General features: G+C 40.4%; 5 protein-coding genes across 10 annotated transcripts in view; all 5 read left to right on the forward strand.

Annotated features, from left to right (window-relative positions):
* On the forward strand, nt 1-6,495 carry HOXA6 (homeobox A6). Its single transcript, XM_058180977.1, has 3 exons — nt 1-138; nt 3,081-4,669; nt 6,060-6,495. Exons 2-3 carry the CDS (start codon nt 4,213-4,215, stop codon nt 6,317-6,319), a joined length of 717 nt encoding a protein of 238 aa, XP_058036960.1. The 5' UTR covers nt 1-138; nt 3,081-4,212; the 3' UTR covers nt 6,320-6,495.
* On the forward strand, nt 1-27,085 carry HOXA5 (homeobox A5). 4 transcript variants are annotated; one of them, XM_058180975.1, is made up of 3 exons: nt 1-138; nt 7,984-9,056; nt 10,226-17,693. In XM_058180975.1, exons 2-3 carry the CDS (start codon nt 8,411-8,413, stop codon nt 10,474-10,476), a joined length of 897 nt encoding a protein of 298 aa, XP_058036958.1. In that variant the 5' UTR covers nt 1-138; nt 7,984-8,410; the 3' UTR covers nt 10,477-17,693. The 4 variants fall into 4 exon arrangements, 2 of the variants coding, with proteins under 2 accessions (XP_058036958.1, XP_058036959.1); XR_009154906.1 differs by lacking the exon at nt 1-138 and adding an exon at nt 27,011-27,085 and having other exon boundaries at nt 6,643-9,056; nt 10,226-12,404; XR_009154907.1 differs by lacking the exon at nt 1-138 and adding an exon at nt 9,283-9,481 and having other exon boundaries at nt 6,643-9,056; nt 10,226-10,351.
* HOXA3 (homeobox A3) overlaps nt 86-27,086 on the forward strand; it is a 49,140-nt gene continuing 22,139 nt past the window's right edge. The window contains exon 1 of one of the 2 annotated variants that reach the window (XM_058180962.1): nt 86-138. The gene's annotated coding sequence lies outside the window, so the exon portion shown is untranslated. The remainder of the gene's footprint in view (nt 139-27,086) is intronic. The other variant, XM_058180958.1, reaches the window with a different exon arrangement.
* SKAP2 (src kinase associated phosphoprotein 2) overlaps nt 87-27,086 on the forward strand; it is a 317,205-nt gene continuing 290,205 nt past the window's right edge. For both annotated transcript variants that reach the window (XM_058180970.1, XM_058180969.1), the window contains exon 1: nt 87-138. The gene's annotated coding sequence lies outside the window, so the exon portion shown is untranslated. The remainder of the gene's footprint in view (nt 139-27,086) is intronic.
* On the forward strand, nt 23,172-26,171 carry HOXA4 (homeobox A4). Its single transcript, XM_058180974.1, has 2 exons — nt 23,172-23,888; nt 24,366-26,171. Exons 1-2 carry the CDS (start codon nt 23,270-23,272, stop codon nt 24,695-24,697), a joined length of 951 nt encoding a protein of 316 aa, XP_058036957.1. The 5' UTR covers nt 23,172-23,269; the 3' UTR covers nt 24,698-26,171.

The raw sequence follows: 27,086 nt of genomic DNA on the forward strand, positions 1-27,086 counted from the left end.
CTTGGATTCAAAGCTGTGGGGTGGCAGATTTTCAACTCGCAACCTGGCTAATTTCCTGCTTCTTCTGGCACCAAAAGGAAGGCCATTCGTCTCCACGGCATGCAAAGCGGCAGCTGTCAAAGTAGCAGGACCTACAAGGTGAGAAACGCAGAGGAGAGCGTGAGCAAGCAGACCCAGTTAGTTACATGAAACAGCCTTGCGCGCTGTCTGAGCCTCTGTAGCTTGAGAGAAGGTCGATTTGCCTAAGAGTGAGAATGAACCAATGCAACCCGGAGCTTCCGGGAGTTTGCCTAGCGCATACAAATCAGGGTCGGGCTCCAAGTGTCATCCTGACACTTTTACTGTTCCATTGGCTGGGTTAAAAGGCTGCCTTTGGAAAGCATGGTGGCTTTCCAGAAACCTCCGCTGAACGGCTTTATTCGTAGAAAGGCGGATTTGGAAAACCCAAGAAAGGTGGTGTCTAATCTATGAGGGCTGGTTTGGTCCTTGCAAAAATTTAATTTGCGGTGGAAGCTATTAAGAGGTTGTGTTTATTTTGACTTGTCTGTGAGGAATGGAAATAAATTGGTGGACGGAGGCGGGTCCTCACGTGTTTGGAATTTTAGATGGCGATTAATTCCGGTGATGCCTTTATAGGGAACGCAATATTATGGTGTTGCTAATGTGCATGGCTGAGAGGCAGGAACATATGACAGCGTTTTAAGAACCCGAACATTTCTTCTTTTGTTGTTGTTTTGTTTTGTCTTGTCAGTGCTGGGGTGATGAGCGGGATTAAATGCTTCAAGCAATCTTTCGGGCATTGTTTATTGGGGAAAAAAGTAAATGATCTTAACTGGAATAGCTGATAAAATGGGAGCGTTTGTGCAATATTTTCATAGAGGCAAATTGTGCATGGTTCACCCAAATCGAGGTGGTTTCTATTTATACAGAGGAAAATATTTCTGATTGTAGGACTGAAATGTTTCTCTGTTCTTGTATTTATTCCCGCCGTTGAGGATGATTAGCGAGTTTAAATATTACACAAATAGGTTTTCAACCCCCTCCCAATCCATTCTCCGAATTGATAAAGAATTACGTGTATATTACATTGCAGTATCTGCTTGACTGCAGCTGCAGTGAATGTCGGATTATTTATCGGCGAGAGAACATTACTCAGTACTGCCACTCCGTGGCCCTTAAAGGTACTAGGCGCTGAGAGAATCGGGGGCAGCCACCAGGTACATAAATAAATAATTAAAAGAGAGCCGACGAATAAATCACGACTGAATGGGTTGCTTTATAGTTGGTGGAGCATATCCACACGCGGAGATGTTGTTCTTCTTTCCCAGACGATTTTTGTATTTTAAATGTACCCAGGGAAAGGCGGAAGAACCCCTGAAAAAATATGATTGTGCTAATTTTAGCAGGGCGACCTAGAGACGCTGACTTTATCCCGAGGGTTGCTAATATACTTCCCATCTAAACAATGGCTCGGACGGAGAGATCTGTTTGGATTAGATTCCTTGGTTAAATCTTGTTTTTCCCTTACCTCCCTAAGCGTAAGAATTTGTAAGTGGATTTGTACCTTCACAGAAAAGGAGTTTTTAAACTTAAATAGAGCTACCTTCCCTTTCCCCCACCACCACCTATGTTCCAACTTTGTTTGACTTATTGCTTGGGTTGAATGAAAGGAGGGGGAGCGGGGTAGTGGGAGGCCCTCATTGTTAAAATGGTAGTCACACACGTTTTAAATCAATAGAGGTTGTTATTTGAAAGAGTTCTAACGTCTGACCTGCTTTGCTGGGTGTTTTTCAAGGGCCCTGCCAAGTTATTTACCTTGCTTCTTCATTAAGAAAGTATCTCAGATAATGTGTCTGGATTCCTCTGGGAAGGTGCAGACTTCGGCAAAACTTCTGTTTAACAGATGTGTGTCTCCAAATGTCTAGATGGAAGAGTGGGGGGGGAAGTGTACTCTTAGTACAATTTCATTTCCTGGACAACGGCCATTTTTCTTCTGTAATTTGCTCTAGTTGTTCAATAATTGGGTTCAGGAAGAATTCCCTGTTTATTGCATTAAATTTACAAATAATTTTAGTAAAATAGATAAATTTACATTTAACAAATATATTACTCCGTTTGTAGAAATCTTTGGTTATATATATATATATAAATCGACATACATATATATATATGTATTTGTGTGTATACACACACACATATACATATATATCACACATGCATATATAGATATGTAAATATTACATATAATATATATATATGCCAGCATTCTCTGTGTCTCTCATTTCTTTTTCTCACTTTCTTGTATTGTAAAATATTTTTAAAGAATTCATTTTTGATACAGTAATGACATATATATATGTATGTATGTATATATATATTGAGGGTGAGTGGGGGGGAAAGTAGGGAATCCATTGTTGACTTTTTGAAACTCCCGTTAAGGACCAAAAGAAAACTGGCCACTAAAATGGGGATGATGATGGTAACTGCAGCTATTTTAACTTACTGCTCTTTTAGAGATACCCTAATTGGGGTCAGGAAATAAAAAAAAATAGCCAAATTGGCCATAGGCCTTATGGTTTTCAAGCCAACAAAGTAGCCATTTACAAAATAGAAGAACACCTGAGAAAGGACAGAAATAATTGGCACAGGAAGATACTTGGCTTTAATCTTATTCATATTTCCTAGGAGGTAAGACTGAGATGATTCAGCAGAAATAATTTCAGAAATTGCCAGCCCCCTTGTGAAAGTCCTCCCTTCTTTCCAGGTTTCTCAGTTCCTTAACAGTTTTGTAAATTCAGGCCCATTGTATTTTGAAATTACTGTCAAGTTTGCAGATTTCAAAAGTGTGTATCTGCTGTCTTTCTTTCTTTCTTTCTTTCTTTCTTTCTTTCTTTCTTTCTTTCTTTCTTTCAATTTGGTTTTATTGGTCTTCTGTCTCAAGATGGGGTGACTTAATTGCTCCCCACCTTCCTGCGAGATTCATTATAACAACAGACTGAAGTTACAAAGATATCATTTGGGGAGTTAAAAGACTAACAACAGGGGGAAATTTTTATTGGAATAATTTCCTCTCTTCAAAGAAGCAGTTAACATCCTCAGAGAGGTTTCCTTTGAATACCCCCACTGACAACAAATAAAGAGCAGCAGCAACAACTATTGTGTCGGAGAATCGCTGTTTCCTGATCGCTTCAGAGCTGAGTATTATATTAACTGAATTATATTGTCTGGATCATCTTGAACAGAAGGGATTCTTTTAGCCATTCTCAAGGATGTCGGTGCATGCACTCACTCTCCCACACACACGTATACATACCTTTCATTAAAAACAGGGAAGGGAAATCACGCAATTCGGTTGGATTTCAGTTGCCCATTACGTTGTGCTGGAAAATATTCCCACATGTTTTGGGCACCCTCGTTTTATTGCATTTGGCTCGGACATGAAGGGAACCGGTTCACTGAGACCGAATCTCTTGTTCGCCAGTTTGCTCCTAAACAGGCAGATTCTCCCTTTTGGAGACAGTTGTCAAATCTCCACTTTTAAACGTTTCTTAGACACCGCCTCTACACCACGCGGTTTCTTTCCTTTCGTCTCTGCGGCTGGGCTGGGACAGAGACCGAGACCGTGGCAAGAGGATGAATGAACCGGGAAAGGGCGGGGTGGAGGAGAAGTTCTCCCGGATAGACTATACGGTTTTTGCAAGATAAGTTTTCGGCGGTGCCTCTTTGCTGTAAGCAGTCAGGTACCCGTCGCTGGGAGTCTCTCCCTGGCGTCATTCATTCATTTAGGTGGGAACACCCCGCTCAAACTACGGACTGACGAGCACCCATTTCCTCCCGGGGGCGGGGGAAGGTTACCCGAGGGCAATTCCTCCCTGCACCCCTGTTCTCCGCGTTGGCACAGAAGAGAGCGCCCGGTGGCCAGTTGCCATCTGCTAGGCTCAGCGGCGCGGAGGTGTGTGTGTGTGTGTGTGTGTGTGTGAGCCGGAGGGGAGGGGGTTGTTTGGAACTTTGCTGCCTCGGTAGCGGCGGATCCCAAGGGAGAAGGCCGTCCGCCGCTCGCTCATTGGTCGCCATGCCGTCAGCTGGTGCGATTTGCTGCTGTCGCTTTTGGCGCTCGGCCATCCAGAAACAAACCACTCGCACGACTACTAATAGTTATAGCCAGATGTACTAATACACAACAAATCAAGGTCCGGGATCTGGGGAGCGTCCATGAGTTCCTATTTCGTGAATCCCGCTTTCCCGGGAAGCTTGTCGAATGGACAAGAGTCCTTCCTGGGGCAGATCCCCCTCTATCACCCCGCGGCTGGCTACGAGGCTCTAAGGCACTTCCCAGCTTCTTATGGGGCCGGCAGCCTGCAGGAGAAGCCCTACTCCTCCCCTAGCTTCTTCCAGCAGTCCAGCCCCAACACGGTCATCGCCTGCAACCGGGCAGCCTATGATTATGGAGCCTCTTGCTTCTACTCGGACAAGGACCTGGGCGGTGCCTCCTCGCCCTCCGGCAATGGCAAACCAGGGGCCGGCAACCCCGGGGACTACTTGCCCTGTTTTGCCTCTGACCAGTACAAGCCCGAAAACGGGGCAGCCAAAATCCTAAACGAGGAAAACAGCGACCGGAAGTACACCAGCCCTGTTTACCCTTGGATGCAAAGGATGAATTCGTGTCCTGGTAAGTCATAAAAGGTAACCATAAATAGGGAGGTGGGCTGCAGAGGTGATAGTTGAGGGAGCTTCCATTCTCTCTTTCTTTCCTGGGAAGAAAGGTGTTTTTTTCCCCCTCAAATGGGCCATCTTCAGACTGTCTAGGAGGCGGTTCAAAGCAAAGGGATTACCTGAGACTCTTTTTCAAGTTCTCTTTCAACCTGACAGGTGGAGGACTATCTTGACAAGCAATGCCTTTTGAAGGCTGAGTCAGCACATGAAGCCTGCCATTGCAGTGTCACATACCTGGAACAAATCTTAAGGAAATAACTATTAACTCTCTTCAAAAATCAATATTTTCTTAAGAACTGGGTGGCTGCTGTTGCTAAACTGCTCACCATCATCTTCATCATCATTATCAGAGAAGCTTCTCTTTCTATCAGAGCAAAACAGTGATACAAGGGAAGAGTTCTGACTGCTCCATATATTTTGTGAGAGTTCTCTTCCCCCTCCCTTCACCCACTCATTAGTGTATAAGAATGAGCTATTGAATGCACGTTCCTAGTAATATCTATGCGCGCGCACAAATCATCTAATGGGGTGGAGGGGGTGGGAAGAAAGAAAACTTGATCAATGGCCACCACCACCACCCCATTTCAATGTATCAGAATGTCATTCTTTGTTCTTCTAACAGAGGAATTAGAAAGTCTAAGGATATTTTAACAGTGAAGCATTAAAATCAAAAGTTTTTGGAGAATTTCAGTCTATTCTCATTAAAGCATTAATGACCTTTCTTTAAAGCAACATACTGTAATTTAATTTACCTCTATACTCTATTTCTATTCTACTTTCTTTAAAAAAAAAATTGCTTCCAAATAGATTTTATTAAATTTATTGGAGGTTGCAAATAAATCTGTTTAGGTGCTGGTGTCAGTTGCCTGAAGTTAACAGGACTATGTTAAGACAAGACAAGCATCTTCAGATTCCATGTGTTTAAAATGTGAAAGAATTAACAAGTAGGATTGCTAATTGCTTCCTTTGGAAATCAGTGTGACTGAAAAATATTCCAATTTGGTTACACCAAGTCAAAATCCTCTTTATGTCTGGACATAAAGCGTAACATAAAAGCAACTCTCCTATTATACCAGGGCCTATTCATATATTATCCAAGGGGAATGACCACATTGAAAACAATCTGCTGTTATTAAAAGAATGCTTCCGCTCCCCACAAATCCCAAAATTTAAATAAGATTAAAAATTAAAAGGTAACTTCAAAATACCTGATCCTGTGAGCAGCAGAACATGAGCTTGTCCCTTAAAGTTAGAAAGCATGATTAAACAAGGATTTCTCCCCATTTCTTTGTTAACCGAAAGGCAGGCGCCTGCTTATTTGCGGTTATATATGTTTGCTTCCCTAGGTACAGTGTATGGAACGCATGGGAGACGGGGCAGGCAAACCTACACCAGGTTCCAAACGCTAGAGTTAGAAAAAGAATTCCATTATAACAGATATTTAACCAGAAGGCGTCGGATTGAGATTGCAAACGCTCTTTGCCTTACTGAACGACAGATTAAAATCTGGTTTCAAAACAGGCGGATGAAATGGAAAAAGGAAAGCAAATTGATCAATTCCACCCAACCTGGCAAAGAAGAAACAGAGGAAAAATCAGGGGAGTAAAATTATGTTTAAGAGAATATTAGTAGCTTTTTCCTTCATCAATATGCCTCCCAGTTCACACACAAGTTCACACACACACAGAGAGCCCTGCAAATTTATTGGGTTATTATTCTTTTGTTGTTGTTGTTATGCAGATATTTCCAAAGGCTTAATTAAAATACATATTTATACATCTACATATGTTTTCAGAAAACTGTGAATTTCTGTATCAGTAGAATTATTGACAGTAGAAAAGCTTAGTAATAGCCAGGTTTCCGCTCTGTAGATTTAGGTGCTTAAATGCTTTTGACATGAGCAATGCCTTTATTTCTTCTTATTTTTAAATAAAAATTTTAAGTGTTCATGTAAAACTACCATTTGATGGTCCAGCTTCTCCGAATTAAAAAGGGTCAGACATGGATCCAGAAAGGGTTTCTAGAAGGATAGGGAGCTTCCTCTGCATATTTTTTCTGCTAATACATTTAAACAAATAGTTGCGCTTTGTTCTACCCTTTTTCATCTCAGACCTGAACCCATTTGTTTGGTAATAATATTGATTTCTCTGGGACTTTATTTGAATGATGTTGCACATGGCATCCTCATGTGGTTTAAAGAAAAAAAGAAGAGGAAATGTTAACATGTATGCACAATTCCCAATACATAATTAGGATTTTCAAAAGAGGTATAATGGGTGGGATGGGAAATACAATTCAAAACCTTGCTGATTATCTGCTGTATATTTTAATTTTTCTCTGAAGTAGCTTTTTTTAATAATTAGCCTTTTAAAATGGTAAAAATACTGTAAATTGAGTAGAAAAAAGGAGGGCTAGATTTTTGATGATGGGCAGATTACTAGGATCCATGTGATTATTTAATATAATTAATCATCAGCTATTTTCAATTCCTCTTCTATTGACCTAGTTTTAAATTTCTTTATCCAGCTGTTGTCGATGTGATGTGTTCTTTTCCCATTTTGAAATATTTTTTAAAAAGCAATATTTAGGGAAAACACCCCAAATTTAAATAAGAATACAGTTATTTCATACTCTTGGTGTGCTAGAAAGTGCAGGTGAAGGCTTTATTTAGTAGTAGCATGAAATTATATTATAGTGCATTGGTGCCACTATGTACATATGGAAGCATGCATATTATATTTTAATAATGTGAAAAGCATAACACTTGGACTATAAATCTGGCTCTTAGTAATAATAATAAAAAGGAGTACCTAACTAAACAACACCACTATGCTTATATTATGAGATAGAGAAAATTTGCAAGCCTTTAAAATGTTCCTGGATTTTCTCTTTCTCTGTGTCTCTTAAAAGCCCATCAAAGAATTGGATTTTTAAAAAATACTGCAGAACATTTATATTGAATACAAATTTAAAATTGATACTGACTTTAAAAATATCCCACTTTTTCCTTTCTCTTGAAGTTGCTGCTCAGTTACTATTATTACAGAGATTCATTATTTCTTAACGTTCTGAATCAGTTTTTTAAATTGTTATTTTATACATACATATATATATGTATATAATTATGTATATAATTTCCCAACACCCCATTTTTGTTATTTTTTTTAAACCTAAAATCCACAGTCCCTAACAATTGGTATTTACTAATAGCACTCTGAGAGAAATGTCATAATTTTGCTATAAAGGGCTGTAACCCCAATTCGACCTCAGTCTTGCAGCAGCTCCGGGCTGAGAAAAGTGAAACTCTAGCAAGTCTCCAGAGGGTGGCGCACGAGGCCGACTGACAGTCAGGACCTGGCAGCGAGCGCGCGCTCCAGGCGCGCGCCCCAGTCCTCTAGCATCCACCCAACTCCCCCATTTAGTACGCGAGTTTACCTCTAGAGGTCATCAGGCAGGATTTACGACTGGACAACAAAAGCACGTGATATGAAGTCGTACCCCATATTTGGGTGCCTACGTAGGAGGGAACCAAGTACTTGTCCCAGTCATTTCCATAATTCATCATAAATTGTGCAAGGGTGCTATAGACGCACCAAAAAACGAAGCAAAGAGCCACAAATCAAGGCCCCCCGATTAAAAAAAAAAAAGCCAACAACAACAAAAAAAAACCCCTAACAAGCCCCAACAACAACAACAAATGAGCTCCTATTTTGTAAACTCATTTTGCGGTCGCTATCCAAATGGCCCGGAGTACCCGTTACATAATTATGGAGATCCGAGTGCCGTGAGCGAGCAATTCAGGGAATCGGCCAGCATGCATTCCGGCAGGTACGGCGGCTACGGCTACAATGGTATGGACCTCAGCGTCGCCCGCTCTGCTTCCAGCCACTTTGCGCCAGGGGGGGCCACAGAGAGGGCTCGCGGCGGCAGTTACCCCTCCAGCGCCAACACCAACGCCAGCGCCGCCACCCCCGACGCCAGGTACGCCAACCGGGCGGCGGCCGCTCACTCGCCTCCGCCTGAGTCGCTGCCTTGCGCCGCCGTGGCCGCCTCGCCTGTCAGCGGCGACGCTCATCACGGTGGGGGGAAAACCTCCACCGTTAACTCGACCACCAGCACTTCGTCCACGTCTAGCGGCACCGGCAGCGCCAGCAGCAACGGCAATGCCAGCACCAGCACCAGCCACCTGGGCAGAGAAGGGCTTAACACGTCGCCGGTCGCCCAGGAGGATCCTCCCGCCAACAACGAGCAGGCGACCTCTCAGCAGAACGACCAAAACACAGCTCAACAGGCTCCCCAGCCCCAGATCTACCCCTGGATGAGAAAACTTCACATAAGCCATGGTAAAAGCATGCCCGGTTTTCTTTATATGTAACCTAATACAGCAGGTCTAGAGGCAGAGGGGGAGAGGGGAGAGGGGCCCGGGAACCGAGGGACACGTTGGCCAAAAAGAAGCTAGAGGGGACAAGAAAGTTCCTTCTCCTTCCACGTCTCTCTCGCACGGGCGCCCCATGTTTGTTGGACTAGCTGCCAGTTCAGGTGGGTCTCTCTCTCTCTCTCTCTCTTGAGGAAGCCACAAACTCTTCCCACCCTCACCCCCTTTGGAAAGGACAGCGCAGCTGAAGGCCGGTGGAGGACGGAAATCGGGGTAATGTAAGGCAATCTCTCCCAAGGACTCTTCCTCAGGTCTCCAGGACTGGGCGCTTGAATGGAAATGGTGGGAGTGAGCGAGCGAGCGAAGCAGCTTGAATAGTGCGTGTCAGCTTCGGTAATTTATGGCGAAGGTTGTCCAGTGAAAACACCGTTACTAATTATATCCAAAAAGAAGTTGAGGAAATAGTGTGTGCGTGCTTGTGGGTGTCTGGGGGGTGGGGAGGCAGGAGGGAGAGATTTTTCTGGGAGAAAAGTACGAGAAAGTTAGGAAAGCCTAGAGGGAAGGGTTTCAGGGAAGCTAATTCTGCTGTCCTTCAGCCTCGGCATGGAAATAATTTCTCCTCCAGCCAGAGGACTTGACTGACAAATCAAGTGGGTTTGAAATGAAAAGTGGACTGGGTCTGGGACCAAGCTTAGGGGCTAGTTCGCTTTTCTTTTATCTGATAAGCAGATAATCGGAAAGTAAGTTCTTCAGAAAATTTAACGCTCAAATAGAGACCCAGCTGAAGAATAGTTGCAGGCGAACTGTGTGCTCTCCAGCTTCCGGGCTGGAATTGAATTGATCAGCCCTTCATTAGGAGAGTCAAAGGAGAGGTTGTTTAAACTTCACCAGACTTGAATTACTTGAGGATAGGGTTGTGGGGGAGGACAGAGAGAGAGAGAGGGAGAGAGAAAACTGAGGAGGAGGAGAGAAGGAGGAACTTGTTGAGCCTTTCCCTCAAATCAACATACTAACAAGAGAAAGAAATCTGAGGGAGAGAAAAACGGACAGCAAGGAGCCAAAGTGAAGAGGGAGGGTATGTCCCTTTTGCCAAAGTCTAAACCAGTTCCCTTATTATTTTCTTTTCCCCTGTTGCAGACAACATAGGGGGTCCCGAAGGGAAAAGGGCTCGGACTGCTTACACCCGCTACCAGACCTTGGAGCTGGAGAAAGAGTTTCACTTCAATAGGTACCTGACCCGCAGGAGGAGGATTGAAATAGCACATGCTCTTTGCCTCTCAGAGAGACAAATCAAGATCTGGTTCCAAAACAGGCGCATGAAATGGAAAAAGGATAACAAGCTGAAGAGCATGAGCATGGCAGCTGCAGGAGGAGCCTTTCGCCCTTAAGAGATATGCCAGCCCTGCTTCTCCCCCACCCAGCCCCCATCCCAGAGAGGGAAAAACAATAAAAGTACAAAAACAAAACCATAACAATTCAACAGTATTATATAAATGCTGACCCTGTGTAGGCGCACGTCAGTAATTTCTCTTTGCTTAACTTCCTTAGAAGGGCGAATCAACCCTTTGCTGATATATCTTAATAATCATGAGCCTGTTTAATTGAGCCTCTCTAGTGCGTGTTACAGTAGATCGGCTTCCCTGTGCATTTCTTTGTCTTGAATAGCTTTGTCTTTTTTTTTAAATGTAGATGTTTTAACTTATTTATATGAAGCAAGTGGCGTTACTTGAAGAAACTGTAAAAACAGGAAAAAAAATAATCCTACGCAAACACTAAAAAAAGGAAAGGAGGCTTCCCTTCCTTCCTTCCTCCCTCCCTCCCTCCCTCCCTCCCTCCCACACCCCACACCCAGTCTGGTTTAAACCCAGTGTTTTTCTCTGTGTTGTTGCCCTCGCTGTGCTTAACCATGCATGTGTGTTTGAACGTGTCAGTGTATGTATAACTCCAAGCTGTGGCCAAGATTTCCAATCAGAAAAAAATACTACCTAATTCCTGTGTCATTAATGGCTGTTGTAGAGGTGAAATAATGAAAAACAAGCTGAACTTGTCCAAACGTGTAGTGAATAGTGAATCTGTGACGAAAACTGTGATTCCAGACAGTATGTCCTTGCTGTGCCTTTGTATATGACTTTTTGCACGAACTCTTAAAAATGGCTTTTATTAAGCGCAGCTTCGGAAAAATATAGGGGTTTGGGGGGCTGTTGTTTTTGTTTTGTTTGTGGACAAAGTTACATATAGAGTCAAAGTTTGGCTGTTTGAACAAAAAATGTGATTTTTTTTAAAGAAATGTGGATTTTTTTTCAATTGACTGGAAAAATAAACTTTCTTTTGTAAGGGATCTTTTCCCCCTTTTCTTTCTATTTTGTCTTTTGCCTTTTGAGGGGGAGCTGGTCTGTACCCTACAGAGACTCATATATTGCTCCACCTTTCGTCTGGAGACTAAAGTTGGAGAGGAAACTGAGCCCAATAGCCCCTGTAAACTGGAGCAAAAATTGCTTTCTGGGTTGAATGTTGTATAAGAAACACAAAAGTGTTAGACATTTTTTGGGGGGAAGAAAGATACCACACTGTTACCGCTTTCTCCTAAACAAACAAACGAACAAACAAACATATAAACAAGCATTTGCTTTCCTCAACTTCATTTCTAAGAACTTTAGCTTTCTACAGGGAACTAATGAAAACTAACTGGTGGACAGTTATAGATATCTTCCAGAGACTCTTACACAAAATTTACCACGAATTATTACACTTCCCCTCCTACAATTTTAACAGATATTGGGGAAAGATTGTTTTAGATCAACTCAAATAAATATGTATTTCTTTGTTTAGCTTTGCTACAATTAATTTTGCTATAAATGTAACACTACTTACCCAACCCAGGGCTTGAATGGTTAATGCTTCTGAGTTCCTAAGAGTAACTAAAGATCTGTAGATTTACAGGCAAAGCACATTGGTATCTTCCCTTAAAAGTTATAAAGCAGTAAACTTTATAAGCCCAAGTTCCAGCTATATGACATTTGGATACGAAATGAATAGGGTTTTGTCTATGAATTAGATCGTAAAATCATCCATAGTACAGACAGATAGGCTCACTGGCTATAAAAAGTCACGTGGTGCCATTAAAGTAAGTTTTATGGTTCTGGGGAGTTGTCATCCAACATTATATACCACATAACATATAATCACACTGACGCTGGACTTCATTTGACTCTCTTACAGGCTACATGTGCCTCCTGGTCATTCAAATTGTCAGGGTTTAGGTACAGAAGTATCTCTCCCCAAGTTCTCAAATACTCAGTGAAAAAAAGCGCTTAAGGTAAGTTATGTGCGCAAGTTGCTTAAGTTGTTTTTACAGTAGAGAACTCAGCTATAGTTTTGCCTTACTCCTTGTTTTTGGACCTGACAGTATTTTGAAATAGTCCAATAATCTATTCAAGGTTCTGCTTTAAAGACAGGGTGATTTTTTTCAATCTGCCCCAAATCCTATATAACCCTATATAGTTTGAACTTTTCTGGAGCTGAGCTAATACATATAACAACAACAAATGTTATTGTCATCTTAATCAAACATTACAGTCTCGAAGCAAGAAAAGCAGAATAAGAGTCTTTGGCAGAGATGGAGTTTGAGGCCTAACTTTAATTATGTTGGCTAAAGCAAATGATAATGACTTCCTTTGCTCCATGAAGGTTTTTGTTTGTTTGTTTGTTTCTCTCAGCTGTATTTATGGGAAGAAGAGTCCACAGGCCAATTTAAAAAGAAAGAATTGGGGGGAGGGGAGAATGGTTTTGGCTATAAACTTGTTGGAAGGGTCAACAACCCCATTGTTATTGGCATGTCTGGAATATTTTCATCTAGATGAAATATTTACATATAACAATAAAGGTGTTTTAGTTGATTTTAAATACTGGATTCTTTGGGTCTTTTCTGCCTTCCAGAATTAATCACACCTGCACCTTGTATGCTGTACACAAATTGTTGCATTTTCTGTTATCTTAATATTTGTACACCGTATACACAGCACATGCTGCATATTGCCCACTCCAACCGTGCACTTTTTTTATACCTTCCTCCTGCTCTTCCTTCCAATGTGAAGAAATTGATCACAACTTTAGATTCTGCATACCTTTATATCCCTGAAAATTACTAAAGACTGTCTCTAAGTTTATAAGACATAATAAAGAAGCCCATTTATATAGCTAGCTATCTTTCTCTTTTCTCTCTTTCTTTATTTTACTGGCTGGCAATTGTTGGGGTAGGCCCCCAGCTGCCTGTTTATTTCAACATCCTTTTTTTATTTAAGCAGACACTTCTCACTAGAGTGTGATTGCACAGCAATAAAGTTTATGGCCGGATTTAGATCTAAGTCTTTGAATTTTCAGAGTTGAAAGAAAGCATAAAAGAACATTGGGGTTTTTTTTTAAACTTTCCCTTGCCTGCCTGCCTGGCTACTGAAGCATCATATAATCAGAATTTAAAAATTCTTACCCCTGGAAATTCAGGAAAGCAACTGCTGGGGACACAGTAGCAATTTTATATACAAAATAAAATGAATGATTTTGCAAGTGAGCAAGTAGATTTAAAGAGAAGGAGCTAGAGGATATCTACATTATGAATCAGGGGGTTTAAGCCTTATAATTACCTGAGGTAATTCACAGATTCCCTTCCTAAACTCTTGCTAATAATAATTCAGCTGTTGGTCAATGTATATGTCACACTAGACTATTAGAATTTCTTTCAATTAAATGTCAAATGAGGCTTCACTTCTCTATGTCTTAATTTCTTTCTGCACATTATACAGAATTAAAAGCAGTTTTCATCAGTCTTAAAATCTCAGTGGTATCTGGCAATATAATTGAATCTTACCCTATTCTGGTTGCTATATAGAAAGAGATAGATTTTATGGAGGTATTAATAAATATTTGAAGATCTGGAAACTTCTATCAGTTTTAAGATGACTCTAATTATGAATATAGGCACTCAGAGTCATTTACATTGTGCGTGCATGTATGTGATCTCTCTTCACACTTATATGGAGTAGAATTAATTGCATAAAATTTATTGTTATTTGTACCCTCTCAACTCGGTTTTATGCCGTGATTTCTGCCTGCCACAGTTACGTTAAGATGTGCTGAATTTTTAACAATATTTGGCACGATTTAGAATGGGGAAAAAATCATTACTTTACCTTTGTGCCCTGTTTGTTTTCTTAAGTAAAATTAAAAAAAGAAGGCCATACAGATTTAATTTAAATATATATAAAATACAAATTCCCAATCCCACTTTCAGAGAAAGCTAGCTTTTCAGTTGAACAGCATTGCTCTCTGCAGGGTTACTGATGAATTCCTACACATTCAAAAGCAAAGGTCCTACATGCCAAAGGCAGAAGTCTCCACATAAAATACTATTCAAGCCATAATGCATTATTTAATTCAGCTTAAATGTGCTGTGTTAAAGTTTTGCTGAGCTTCCCTGTTTTAAATACAGAGGAGAAATGCTGCTTAAGCCAGCTGGGGCCAGGGGAGAGTAGCCCGATTCTTTCGCCCTGGGTTTCTTTTCTTATTGCTATGTTTATTCCCACACATGAGGAAGGAAATCCTTCTACAGTGAGATCTTAAAAACCAAATGTGCTAGTCATCCTTAAGACTATTTACAATTAGGGAACATAATTCCATGACTTAGAGGCTAAATGTTATTCAGGTTCTTTCTTGTTAATGCTCCTTTTTCCAAATATCTAGTTATCTCCTGAACTAACAACCACTCAGCCAGTGCTCCGTGGAAAGATGGCTGAATGAACAGATTGATTTCACAGACAGAGCAGGGAAAGACATACAGTTCTATCAAAGTTCTCTACAAATAACTGACCCTCTGGATATTCCTGAATTCAATGAGACTTGCTTCCATGTTATTGTGCAAACTAGCCTGTAGATCACAATAAACAAAATTAAATTATACTAGCCACCTAACTCCGAGGGGAGGATTGCAACATGTGCAGGAGAAGAAAACATTTTCCCCTCAAAATGATGATTTGATTTTAGTCTTTCTGTCATTTCATACCTGAGCAGGAAGTTGAATAAACAGGCCAAAATTCACTCATCTGCTCAAAACACTTATTACCCCAAAATAAAACACTGTAAACCAAATTTTTAACATTAAAAAAGTGTATTTGCATAAATGATGATAATGCCATTGCTATTTTATTTTCTTTTGGTAGGAATAATACTTTATTTTCCTTCACCTTATCAGAAGCTCTTTATGGTTGTTCGAAAGTTTAATTTTATCAGCTCAAGTCAGTGTTTTGACTTTAGCAAGGTAACCATGGCACTTCCCTCTGCTGAAAGCACAAAGATGACTTTTGAAATTCACATGACATGGCATCAGCATGCACCTTCTGTTCAAAGCCTTGTGGAAAAATTCTTAGCTCCATTATGCAAGTGAAATAAATACTGCTGATATTTTCTACTGTTTCTATTGAACAGTTTAATACTGAGATTGGCAATTAGAGTTCCTACATCAGATCTTCTTATTTGTCTTCCTCCTTACTTCTAACTTCCCTTCCCCTTGAAAGAACAAGACTGTTTTTTGGGATATAATTCAGCTTTGCAGTTTTCTATTAGTTCTGACCATACACATCGTAGACTTTTTTGGATTCTGTAAAATCCAAGTAGCCAGCTTACGTTTCAGTATTTCTTACAAGCAGTTTTCTCTGGGAAAAAAGAACTACATCTTTCTTGCTTAGACAGATGCAGTCAATGCAATATAATTACAAAGAAAAGTATATCATACTGTGTTTTTGCAAAAGTGTGTCTCTTCAGAATCCCTGGAATCTCCTCCTCTCATCCTGTTCCCGATCTTCCACAATGGCTTTTCAATAATAATATTTGTTATGAAGGTTATTGGGTAATTATTGCAGTTTTGTGAAATAGTCCTTGCTCGAGGTGAAGTCTGTCTCTGAATAATAAATGGCAGCTCTTGCAGTTCATTGCCAGGTTAAGTAAATGCAGAAAGGAAGATAAATCTGCACACTCTGAGACTCACCAGCAGAGCTCGCTTTAGACCAAGTTCATCGTCAATTTGCTTTTCCTTGGGCAAGGCTTCACAAATCCACTGGATCAGTTCCTCAGTATGTTGTTTTTGTTACCATTCCTGTTAAAAAGACTTGGTATTCACTCTGCAAGTCTATTTCAGAGCCTGGAGTTTACCCACCTGTCACAGAGGCTACCAGAGCCATTCAGTTTCTGCTTTTTTCAGCAGTGGCGAAATGTCTTTGGAAAGTGATTTTAGGTTTTGCTTACAAATGATATACTTTTTTTAAGGACCTCTCCTTTTTTCTCCCCTTCTTTCTTTTTAAGAACACCACATCCCTCTAGATCCTTTAGGAAACCTTAATGGGAAAAGGAAGGCTGCAGAGTGTAATCCTTCTTTAAGGAGATAGAAGCTGCATTGCTTTTGTATATCTTTGTGATTAGGGCGTAACTACTCCAGGTCAAAAAGTTGAGGGTCAAAAGTTTACATCTTGCACTGCTCTTAGTCATGAGCGGCCTAGACAGAGTTTGATGTCAATGTTATAGCCAAGATCTTGACTATCAACACAAAAGATAAAACAGCTTTGAGTTAAGTGCGGATCCACAGTATGGACTCCAGGTGAACTCTGGTGGTTGGTCGAATGACCTCAATTACTGAGGGAAGGATAGAAAATTCCTCTTTTCAGAGAAGAATACACATTGTATTTCATCTTGAATTATCAAGCACAGACTTTCCCTGAATCAGGTGAACGTGATGCTAAGACACACATAGCTCCATTCTTCTGCAGAAATGCATGTGAGCTGCAAAGACCAAAATAAATACCCTTCTGAGTGCTGTACAAATAAACACTAACCAATTCATTCAGGAGAATTTCCATTTATTTTTATCATTTAGAGTTGCACCTTTCATGAAGGGAACTACAGTCTATGAAAATTCCTTTTGTCCTTTGTATACTTGTGCCTTGATTACAACTTTTCCTAATTTTGTGTCCTCCAGAAATTTTGAGCTACCATTGGTAAAATTGTCCAAATGCATTTAGAGGATGCCATGATAGAAAAAGTTGCTTTTATCTGGAGATGTTTGCTGGTCTAATTCAGATTTATCTTTTAAAACTCATCAGTTGTCATTTAAGTTGTCTTGCTCCCTTTTGGAGCAAGGAAGAATGATGCATATAAATGTGTAAAAAAATGGTATAGATTTCTATGTTTCAGTACATAGCAAACTGTACACAACTTACTCAGTTCAGTTATAAGTGGGTTTTTAAATAATATTTGGATTTTGGGGGTGAAACATCTAGAATAATATGTGATGCTTGCTCTTGAAGCAGCAAATTTATAATTTTATTTTTAGTAAGAAAATATATTTGCATTACTTTATACATGCATGTAATGTGTACATATAATATGCATATTTTCCTTTGATAAAGCAGTTTTATTTAGTATTACATTTAGAGAATAATTTTCTTCTTCTTCCAAGAAGCAGAAAAGGATGGTTGGAAGGGTTTATTTAATCTGCTAAAATGGGGTGGTTGTTTTTTTAAACATAGCCTCAATTTGTTGATTTTCAGATTTTTGCAAAAGATTGTCTATGTTATATATGTTTCTACAAATAGATGAGTAACCACAGGAATATAGAACATTTCCCTGCAAGACTGAGCAAAGTCCTATCTACACATATTGTCTGAGGAACGGCTTTTTGAATTCAGTGCAGCTTCTGAGCAAAGCTGAACTTTATATGGTTTGGAACTGGAAAAAGTTGTTCTCTATAGATGCAATTACAGAAAGATAATAAAAAGATCTTTCTAGAAGACGAAAATTTTTTTTAACAAAATATATCCATGCTTTACTATTACAAATACAGTAGAAAGTTTAACTCTGTAGGAACAAACTATTCTGGTTATAAGGCAGCGGCTGCACAGATGTTGAGTTTCTAGAAATTTGACAATTTGTTTTGATTTTTTTTTTCTTGATGTGCTTCTTGATTTATTTTTCTTGGAAATTATTCTAAAATACCAATCTCTCTCTCTCTCTCTCTCTCTTTCTCTCTCTCTCTCTTCCATATCTTAAATTTAGGGGAAGATGATAATCAGAAAACACTTTAAAATGCTATTAAAAACAACTAAGTGTAAAGTTAAGGATACCTCCCACCCAAAAATCTCAGAATTGCCAGATTTGCTAGTACTTTTTAATTCAATGGCCTTATCTCCAGATAACTGTATATAGCATAAAATCTGGAAGGCACAATATGAGCTGAATATAATTTCTCTACCCACATAAAAAATGGTAGATGTCTTTGGAAGTTTTTCTTTAAAATAGCAGTTAGTTTAATGAATCAGAGCTTTGTAAAAGGTGGGAAACCTGCCTTTTTCCTTTCTTCACTACTTTTGCCTTAAGGTGGAATTTGAAGGCAATCAGTTTAAGTGTTGAAGAAAAGGGAATTTTTCAAATACACATTGATGTTTTCAGGAGTTCTCAGAATTCTTTTTTCAAATTGTTTTGGGGAAAAAATTAATTGCAAAAGCTTTTTATTTTCTTGCTACTTTCCTTAAATTTAGAACAAAAGACAGATTGTACGTTTATGTGAATAATGCATATAAAAAACCAAACCTCAGCCCTTTAGCTCAGCACAATTAAGATAACTTAATTCTCAATTTTTCTGGTTGCAAAGACCAATTTCACTGCCCCTTTCTTTTCTTTTTAATAATTTTTTATTCTGTCTTTATTATTTTTATAATTAACTCAAAGCAGTGAACGTACTTAATACTCCTTCCTCCTTCTATTTTCCACTCAACAACAACACTGTAAGGTGAGTTGGACTGAGAATGACTAGCCCAAAGTCACCCAGCTGGCTTTCATGCCTAAAGTGGGACTAGAATTTACAATCTTGGTTTGTTTAGCCTGCTGCTTTAACCACTAGACCACACTAGCTCTGTCTGTATCTTCAATACTCAGATTCCTTTTTAAGAATAACTGTTAAGAAAATACAAAGACCAGAAACAGTCAAGCCTTATGATGAAAATTCTTCAGATAGATGTATATGTTCAGCTAGCATTTCTTCCAGTATCAAAACCCAACTGTCAAATGCTGAGCTTCAAAGAAATTCCTTTTAAGGAGCATTTTTTAATTCCAGAAAGTGAAAGGCAAATATAGTCCCTACATTTCACAAAGATTATGGTTTTTGTCCTAGAAGAATTTCAGGGTCTTTCCCATTTAGGAATAAAAGATTTAACCAAAGCCTCCCCTTCCCCCTTTTTTAAAAGAGATACTCTCAAAGTTCTCCTGAAAAAAAAAATCTAAGTCCAAGGCCGAGGTGAACTTCAGGTCAACTTGTCTAACAAATATGAAAATGTCGCTTGGTGAAGGACACGCCTTGTTATTTAACAAAGACTGTCAACGTGTAAGATTAATAAGGAACAAAATGTGCCCAGTGTCACTTTTTTACTTTGAAACTTGGGTATAGGGTTGTATTGAATAAGGAAAGCTGGGTTAAATATACTAAAAATGCATCAAATCAGTGGCAAGGCACGCTGCCGGGTTTGTTAATCAGCCATCTTTTCCTTCTCTTCCAGGCACGTGTGGCAAGACAAAACGTGTGTGTGTGTGTGTGTGTGTGTGTGTGTGTGTGTGTGTGTGTGTACACATTTTTTGCTCCAGATACACATTGCTCTTCTCTAGTCAGTGACATCAAAAGAAGATAAATCTGCAATTTTGCTCCTCCAATATCAGATCTTGTGAAATACCCCTATAGCTTTTATTCCTTTCTTTAATTTCAATAAATTATCCCTCAGTCCAGACTAGCTCAAAGCAACTCTGCTAGAATGTTTGGTGGTGAGGGGAGTGAAATAATCTTCACCTCCTCAAAAGACTGCAAGGGTGTGTTACAAAGGAGGGTGGTGCTTAACACTGGCTAGGCCAGGTTTCTGGGTCTAGTATGTGTATCTGTGCCTGTGGAACAGAGCATAAATCTCTGGAGACACAGGGGCGGGGGGGGGGGGGATATGTGAACTGCTGTTGGAGAGATAATCCTCGGTGGTCTTGGCCCGGCTCTTGTTTATGATATGATAGGGAAACCATCAAGACAAGGAACAGGCCCATCTTTGGAGTCGGAAAGGATCGTCTAAGAACCAAGCAGAGCCTGCTTGGCTTTGGTCACCTTGGAGATTTACAGGGCCCCACAGAGTAGAACCATTTTTATTTCTGTGGAGTTGGGCAAAAGGAGGCATCCAGTGGAAAGCATCAAAAGGAAGAGAATCAGAAGCACTAATCTTAAACAGCCTCTGGGACATTCTCGCCAGATCATATTCAGCAGACAGGAAGAAGGTATTTGCTTTCTATGCATTATTATTATTATTATTATTATTATTATTATTATTATTATTATTATTAGTATTAGTATTAGTATTAGTATTAGTATTAGTATTAGTATTAGTATTAGTATTAGTATTATTGAAGGGAGTCCTAGTTTTTCAATAGTTCTAGTCGCCCTCAGGTCCTGGGGTGGGGTGGGGTGGGGGCTTTTCTTTCAAGAAAAAACTCTCCTGTTCAGAGCTTCTCATCGCAACTGCAGACTTGCTTCGGTTCCAATTTGACCCATATACAGGGATAGGGCCTTAACTATTTAGACTCATCCCAAGTCCTGTCTGTAGGGATCAAATATTGAACCTCCCCTCCCTCCTATATCCAACCACACTTCCGCTCTCACTCCTTTTTAAATCATAAAACAGAAGTGGGGAAAAATGTTTCCCTTTGGGATCCCAGTGGTGGGGTCTCCTCCGATGCCTACAAGTGTTTTATGGCCTACCCCAAGGAAATGACATCTGATTGCCTTCCACAGGTAAAGCATGCCAGGGAAAAAAATGCTTCATAAAAAGTCAGCTGAAGATGATAAAGGAAAATTGCTGTGCCCATTAACAGAGAATTTCTGTTATTAGCTAAAAGCCTGGTCTTTGATTTTATAGTTCAGAGTTTCAGTGATAAAGAAAAGAGGCAGTGGGGAAATGAGGTAGGAAATGCAACAAAGATATATAATTTTAGTAATAAAACCTTCTTAATGAAAGAGTAAAGCTGGGACATGCACAGCACCATGTAGCCCTCACTCCAACTCAAAAGATTTGGTTAGAGGATTTTAATTTGGAAGCAATTATACTTGTCCACACATAGATCATGGAAGGTAAATATAATCACAGAAATCTACATTTGCAGTGAAATAATAGGGTAACTAATCCTTCATCTTCTGCTGATTAAGAAATCGGATGAAAACAAGGACAAACTAGAAACTAAAAGGGTAGAACACAAGTTTACCTGTGGGATAATACTTTAAAATGTTATTTTAGCAGCATAGTTTTTGTGGTATAGTATACCTGTCTATTCATAAGAAACTCCGATGAATTCACTCTGATTTATTCTCAAGGAAATGGCCATAGGCTTGGTCCCCTATTGTAAGGATAAAGGAAAAGGGCCTCTCGCTATGCTTATGTGTTGGTTAAACAGATTTAGAACATCACAGTTTATGCATTGGCTTCCTTATTCTTGTTTTCAACAGTGATGGCAAAGATTAAAAAAAATATTTCAGCAGCGTTAGAATACATAAAAACAATTCTCTTATGTGAAGGCAATAATTTTCATATTTGTGACAGGCTTTTTAAAAAAATCACTAGGTTTGGTGATACAAAAAGTTATCTGGGCTTCAAGGAAAATTGGGTTTCTGGTAATTTCTTGAATTTCTATGCTTCCTTATTAATACTTGCAGGAACGACTTCATCTTTCTTACCTGCTCTTATAATTAATTGGATTTCTGTTTGTTTTTGTCTATCAATTTTCATTTCTTATCTGCATGTCTAACTCTAGATTTGCCAAGGGGTGTTGGGTATTTAGAATAACTAAATTAGAGTAAAAAACCATTTCTGAAAGCCCTAGAGAAGGATCGGAAGGAAACAAAAGCTCCTTGCAATTAGTTGGCCTCTGTTTCTTAGTATTTAATAAATTCATTGTTTACTCTACTACCATTCCTTATCCTTTATAAATATTTCAAAATTCGCTAAATACACCATGCTGTTCAGTCTCATCTTTAGTTGGTTTGGTTATCCTTTCAAAAACGGAATAGGGGAAGAATAGATGCAGGAGGAAAAACAGATGTACAAAGATTTGCTTGGACAGTTGTGGTGGGGAGGAGGGAACAATTTCTGCAGAACGAATTTTCCAATAGCTAAAATCTTTCCTTCTCTTTCGCTTTCTCTCTTCACATACTCACTCAAACCATAGCTTGTATTCAAGAACAATAAATCTAGAATATAGATAACCTTTGTTTCCTTCACTTGATGGGATACTGGCTTAGGATCTTCAGAAAAACTCAAAGTTGCTGGAATTGTTCAATGAATTGCTCTCTAAAAATTACAGAAACAGTAAGGGGATCTTCTACAGATTATTGCTTGAATTTCCACAACCCTGAAGCCAGCCGATTTGTGATAAAGTGAACTTGGATTTAAGAAAGGCCCCTACACCAATAAATTAGGATTTCAGAATCCACAAAACCCTTGACAGCTTGCATTTACAGAAACGTTCTAGGATCTCCTCATTCTGTAGCCTTTTAAAACTTAAAAACGGATCTGATGCTGTTTTCAGAGACCTTCTTTCCTTCCATCCGTCCCTCGTTCCCCATTTTATCAGATAAAATGGGACTGCACACCTTCTTCCCTGAACGGGGAAAACGTACGTAGGATCATCCTGTGTTTCCTGAACGAATCTTCCTTCTACTATTTCCTGATCCGGGCTCTGCCAACCGCATAGCAATTGGCCCTGTCGGTCAGGTGGTGGTGGGGTGGTGGTGGTGGCAGTGGTATTTATCTCTTTGTGTGTGTGTGTGTGTGTGTGTGTGTGTGTGTGTGTGTGTGTGTGTGTGTGTGTGTGTGTGTGTGTATCCGAGCTCGCGCGTGTGCTTTGAGCTTTTGGGGTGGGAATTCCAGAAGGAGGGCGGGGGGGGGAGTGGAGCCCCAAACTTTGGCGGGAGGCGCTTGACAATAGCAGCGGGAGGGGAGAGAGGAGGAGGAGGGAGGGAAGGAGGGAAGGAAGGAAGGAGGAAGGGGCAGGAGGGAGGGGCCTCCTCGAGCCCAGAAAAACGACAACGCGAGAAAAATTAGTATTTTTGCACTTCACAAATTAATGACCATGAGTTCGTTTTTGATAAACTCCAACTACATCGAACCCAAGTTCCCTCCTTGCGAAGAATACTCACAGCTCGGCGGCGGTGGCGGCGGCGATGGGAACAACTACCAGCCACCACACTCCCACCAACACCCCCAACCCCATCATCCCCAGCAACAGCAAAAACTACATCAGCTGCACCTGCGCCAGCCTCTTCCCGATTTCTACCAGCGGCCGAGCAGAGAGCCGGGATACCAGCCGCCGCAGACCCCCGAGGCTCGGTACCTCACTCAGCCGCCCCACTACCCCGAGTCCCCATATGACTACAACAACAGCCTCAGCGCCACTCAAGGGCAGGAGCATTCAGCTCACGGAGCCTCGCCACCCCCCTCAGCGCCGCCGCCGCCGGCTTCATCAGCTCCTGCCCCCAAGGGCCATCAAGTGGCCTCCCAACTCTTGCTCCAGGGCCACGGCCCACAGCCTCAGCCCCAGCAGCGTGCTTGCGAAGCAGCTCTGGCAGCAACTTCCGTGGGGAGTCCCGGCTGCCCCCTCTTGCCCGAAAAGAGCACGCCCGGCCTCAAAGGGAAGGAGGCGCCGGTGGTGTACCCCTGGATGAAGAAGATCCACGTGAGCACGGGTGAGTTGGCCTCCTCCTGAGGGATCTGGGACTGAGCGCGGCGAAGTCCCCGGAGGCTGGGCTAGGGCAGGACTCGGACTGCGGGTAGCACTGGGGAGAGGGCGCACTTCCTAGTTTTAAAGCGAAACCCAGAAAGAAACGAGAAGTGAGGATCCCTTTTGTAGGTTGGGCCCTTGAGCAAGAGATTTACTACGCCAAGCTATTAAGGCAGTAATTATGGCCCCCATAAATTTAATAGTTCTGGCAGTGGCTCTGGGTGGTAGGTCTTTGAGCTTTCCTTGAGTCCAAATGCCCACCACCATTTTTACTGATCCCTAATTGTCCCCTCTTGTCAAGAGCCTGCGAAACCTTTTCTTCCTATTTTAAAAAGGAGCCTGGTGGCATTGAATTTATGGCACAATAATGATAACCTTCCCTTGCCTTCTTCTTTTGTGTATCCGGGTGTGTGCGCATATACCTGCATGTTTGGACGCTCAGTCAGCCCCAGCTGCAATGGAGGGGAGCCAAAAAGATCTCGGACTGCCTATACAAGACAACAAGTCCTGGAGCTGGAGAAGGAGTTCCATTTTAACCGCTATCTGACTAGGAGGCGACGCATTGAGATCGCACACACACTCTGCCTGTCTGAGCGTCAGGTCAAGATCTGGTTTCAGAATAGGCGGATGAAGTGGAAGAAGGATCACAAATTGCCTAACACCAAGATGCGCTCCTCCAACAATTCTGGTCTCCACCAGCCAGCCAAAGCTCCAGCCCAGCATCACCCACCAACTCCTAGAAGCAGGGCCACTTTAAACTCAGCCTCACTATGATGGTCAGACTCACTTGGAGAAAGAGACACTCGTGGAAAGAGATACCGCAAACCCTAATATTTCTCCAATTCTTCCCTCTCCTTTTTTTTTTTTTTGGCCTGGGGACCAAGCAATTGCACTGAGGGGTAGAATAAAAATTGGTGCTGAAAAAAGCACATGCACCATTCAAACCAAAAAGTAAATAAGCTTTGGACAGTATTGCTCCTTTGTAAATATATCCTCATCTTGCCCTCCATGATCTTTTTTTTTTTTTAATTTATGGGAGTTGTGGATGGACCAAATGTTTAAAAACCACTGTTTGTATAAACGTTTTGAAGCAACATAGTATTGATAAGTGACTTTGTGTGTAAATCCTAGACTTGTGTTGTTCTGTGGAATGTTTGTTCCTGCACCCTTGGAAGATGCAGAAGTAAACTGGTCTGATTTCACTAAAGTCATTTGGAAATTGAGGGAGGGGGGTAACATTCAGCAACCATACTGTCTCATCCCTAACTGGCTGAAGAAAATGTTTTCCATGTACCAAGAGTAATATTTTTTTGAAGTGTAGTTCTTTCTCTAGTTGTGGTAGTAGTCTCCCTGATGTTCCATTTATTATTTTTAAGAAAAATGAACCAATGTTGCTCTAAAAGCTCAGCCTATACTCATGTCGTATCACAGTCCACATCTATGAACAATATGTGAATTCTATATGTACACATTTGTGAAAGTGTGTTGTGTGTGTATGTATGTATATCAGCGTATATATAAATATATATATATATGTATATATAAATATAATGTCCAGTGCTGTTAATAAAAAATATTCTGTACAGAAATAAAATTAAAAGCACTAGACACACTGCTAGAACCATGAATTTCCAAGATCTGGGCTTTGGTTGACACACTGTAGCCTCCTCTTATTTAAACAAGTAGATTTATTGATTGATTGGGTTTGCCATCAGATGGTAAAGGCTGAATCTTAAAATTAGTATTATAGTCAAATAGTATCATTCAGAATCTACACAAAGTATACAAGATGGAATAAGTCGTGCTGATTTCCAGAGCACTGATTTTCACACAGTACCTGAGTCTTAGGCCCCTATGAATACAAGGAGGTAAGAGAAAGTCCTATTAAAATAAACTGGACTAAAGTGGGGATGATGGGTTAAATAGGATGTTTCTAAGGTACCCAACTTGTAACACTTATCTTCTTAAGTAGGCAACTGAGCTTAACTGTGATACCTATGGAAACCCAACCATCCTGCCAAAACAATTCAATCTTTTTCCATTCTTGTTCAGAAGCTTTGTCTTTTGTGTGTATACTATATGGCTACTTCTATGAAACAGAAATAGAGACTGTTCAGTACACTGGAAGAAATGATTAATATTATTCTTATCACAGTAGTCGTACTTTTCACCATGTTGTAACTGTATCTTTCTTTTGTTTATTTGTTAGTGGTAGGAACTTTTCTTTCAGTTTTAATAACACACCACTTCTTGGATTATAATAAATTGGCATCCTTCATGCTAAACAATGCAGAGAGCGGGAAGGAGGGAGGGAGGGAGGGAGGGAGAGACAGACAGACAGACAGAGGACTCATCAGGGAGAAGGTCCTGATATAACAATTTTACAGCTGATATTTTGAATAATTTGTACAATGTGCACATTTAAAAAAATCTTCAACCTAGATTGAGATCTTATTCTAAGTAGCAAAACACCTTCAGGTCTTAATTGCCATCTAGAACAAGAATTTGCTGGTGGTTGGCAAATGTGTGTGGTGCAATGAAACTTAATACTCTTTTAGTTATTTTTCATTGGTAGAGAGGCCTTTCCAGGGTTCTCAGACAAAAAGTGGCAAAATTTAACCCAAATATATGAGAATTCTTCTGAGCTGGTGGGGGGTCAAATATTGACAGTATTAAAATGTCATATTGTTATGAAAATAAATTTCAGGCCAAACAGAACAGCCCAAATTGGGTCTGAACCTGAAAGACACACGCTTGGCCTGAATTCTTCAATGAACATGGAGGCTTCCCTCCTCCTTTATACTGAGTGTCTTTGTCTAAACTCTTGTGTTTGGCATGAAGATTTTTCTTCTGATAATTTACAGAAACTTATAAATGAAGAGGAATCTTCAAGGTGTTTAATCAGCTAAATAAGTAAAAGATTACAGATCCTCTTTTACTTCCTAGGACTTATGCTGTTTTCCCCCGCTTCTCTCTTTTTCCCTGTGGTTTAAAAAAAACAACGAAATGAAATCATGCTGAAAATAGCAATTTTACTGGGAATCATTAATCACCTCCTACAATAAATACTTCTTTGTAATTCAACAGCGATTCTGAAAGGCATTCTCTTGGAAAAGGTCTGCGAAGACACCGAAGGATTTTCTTGGGGAAAATGTGTTCATGT

The sequence above is a fragment of the Ahaetulla prasina genome, chromosome 4 (genome assembly GCF_028640845.1).
Source record: "Ahaetulla prasina isolate Xishuangbanna chromosome 4, ASM2864084v1, whole genome shotgun sequence".
Taxonomy (NCBI): Eukaryota; Metazoa; Chordata; class Lepidosauria; order Squamata; family Colubridae; genus Ahaetulla; species Ahaetulla prasina.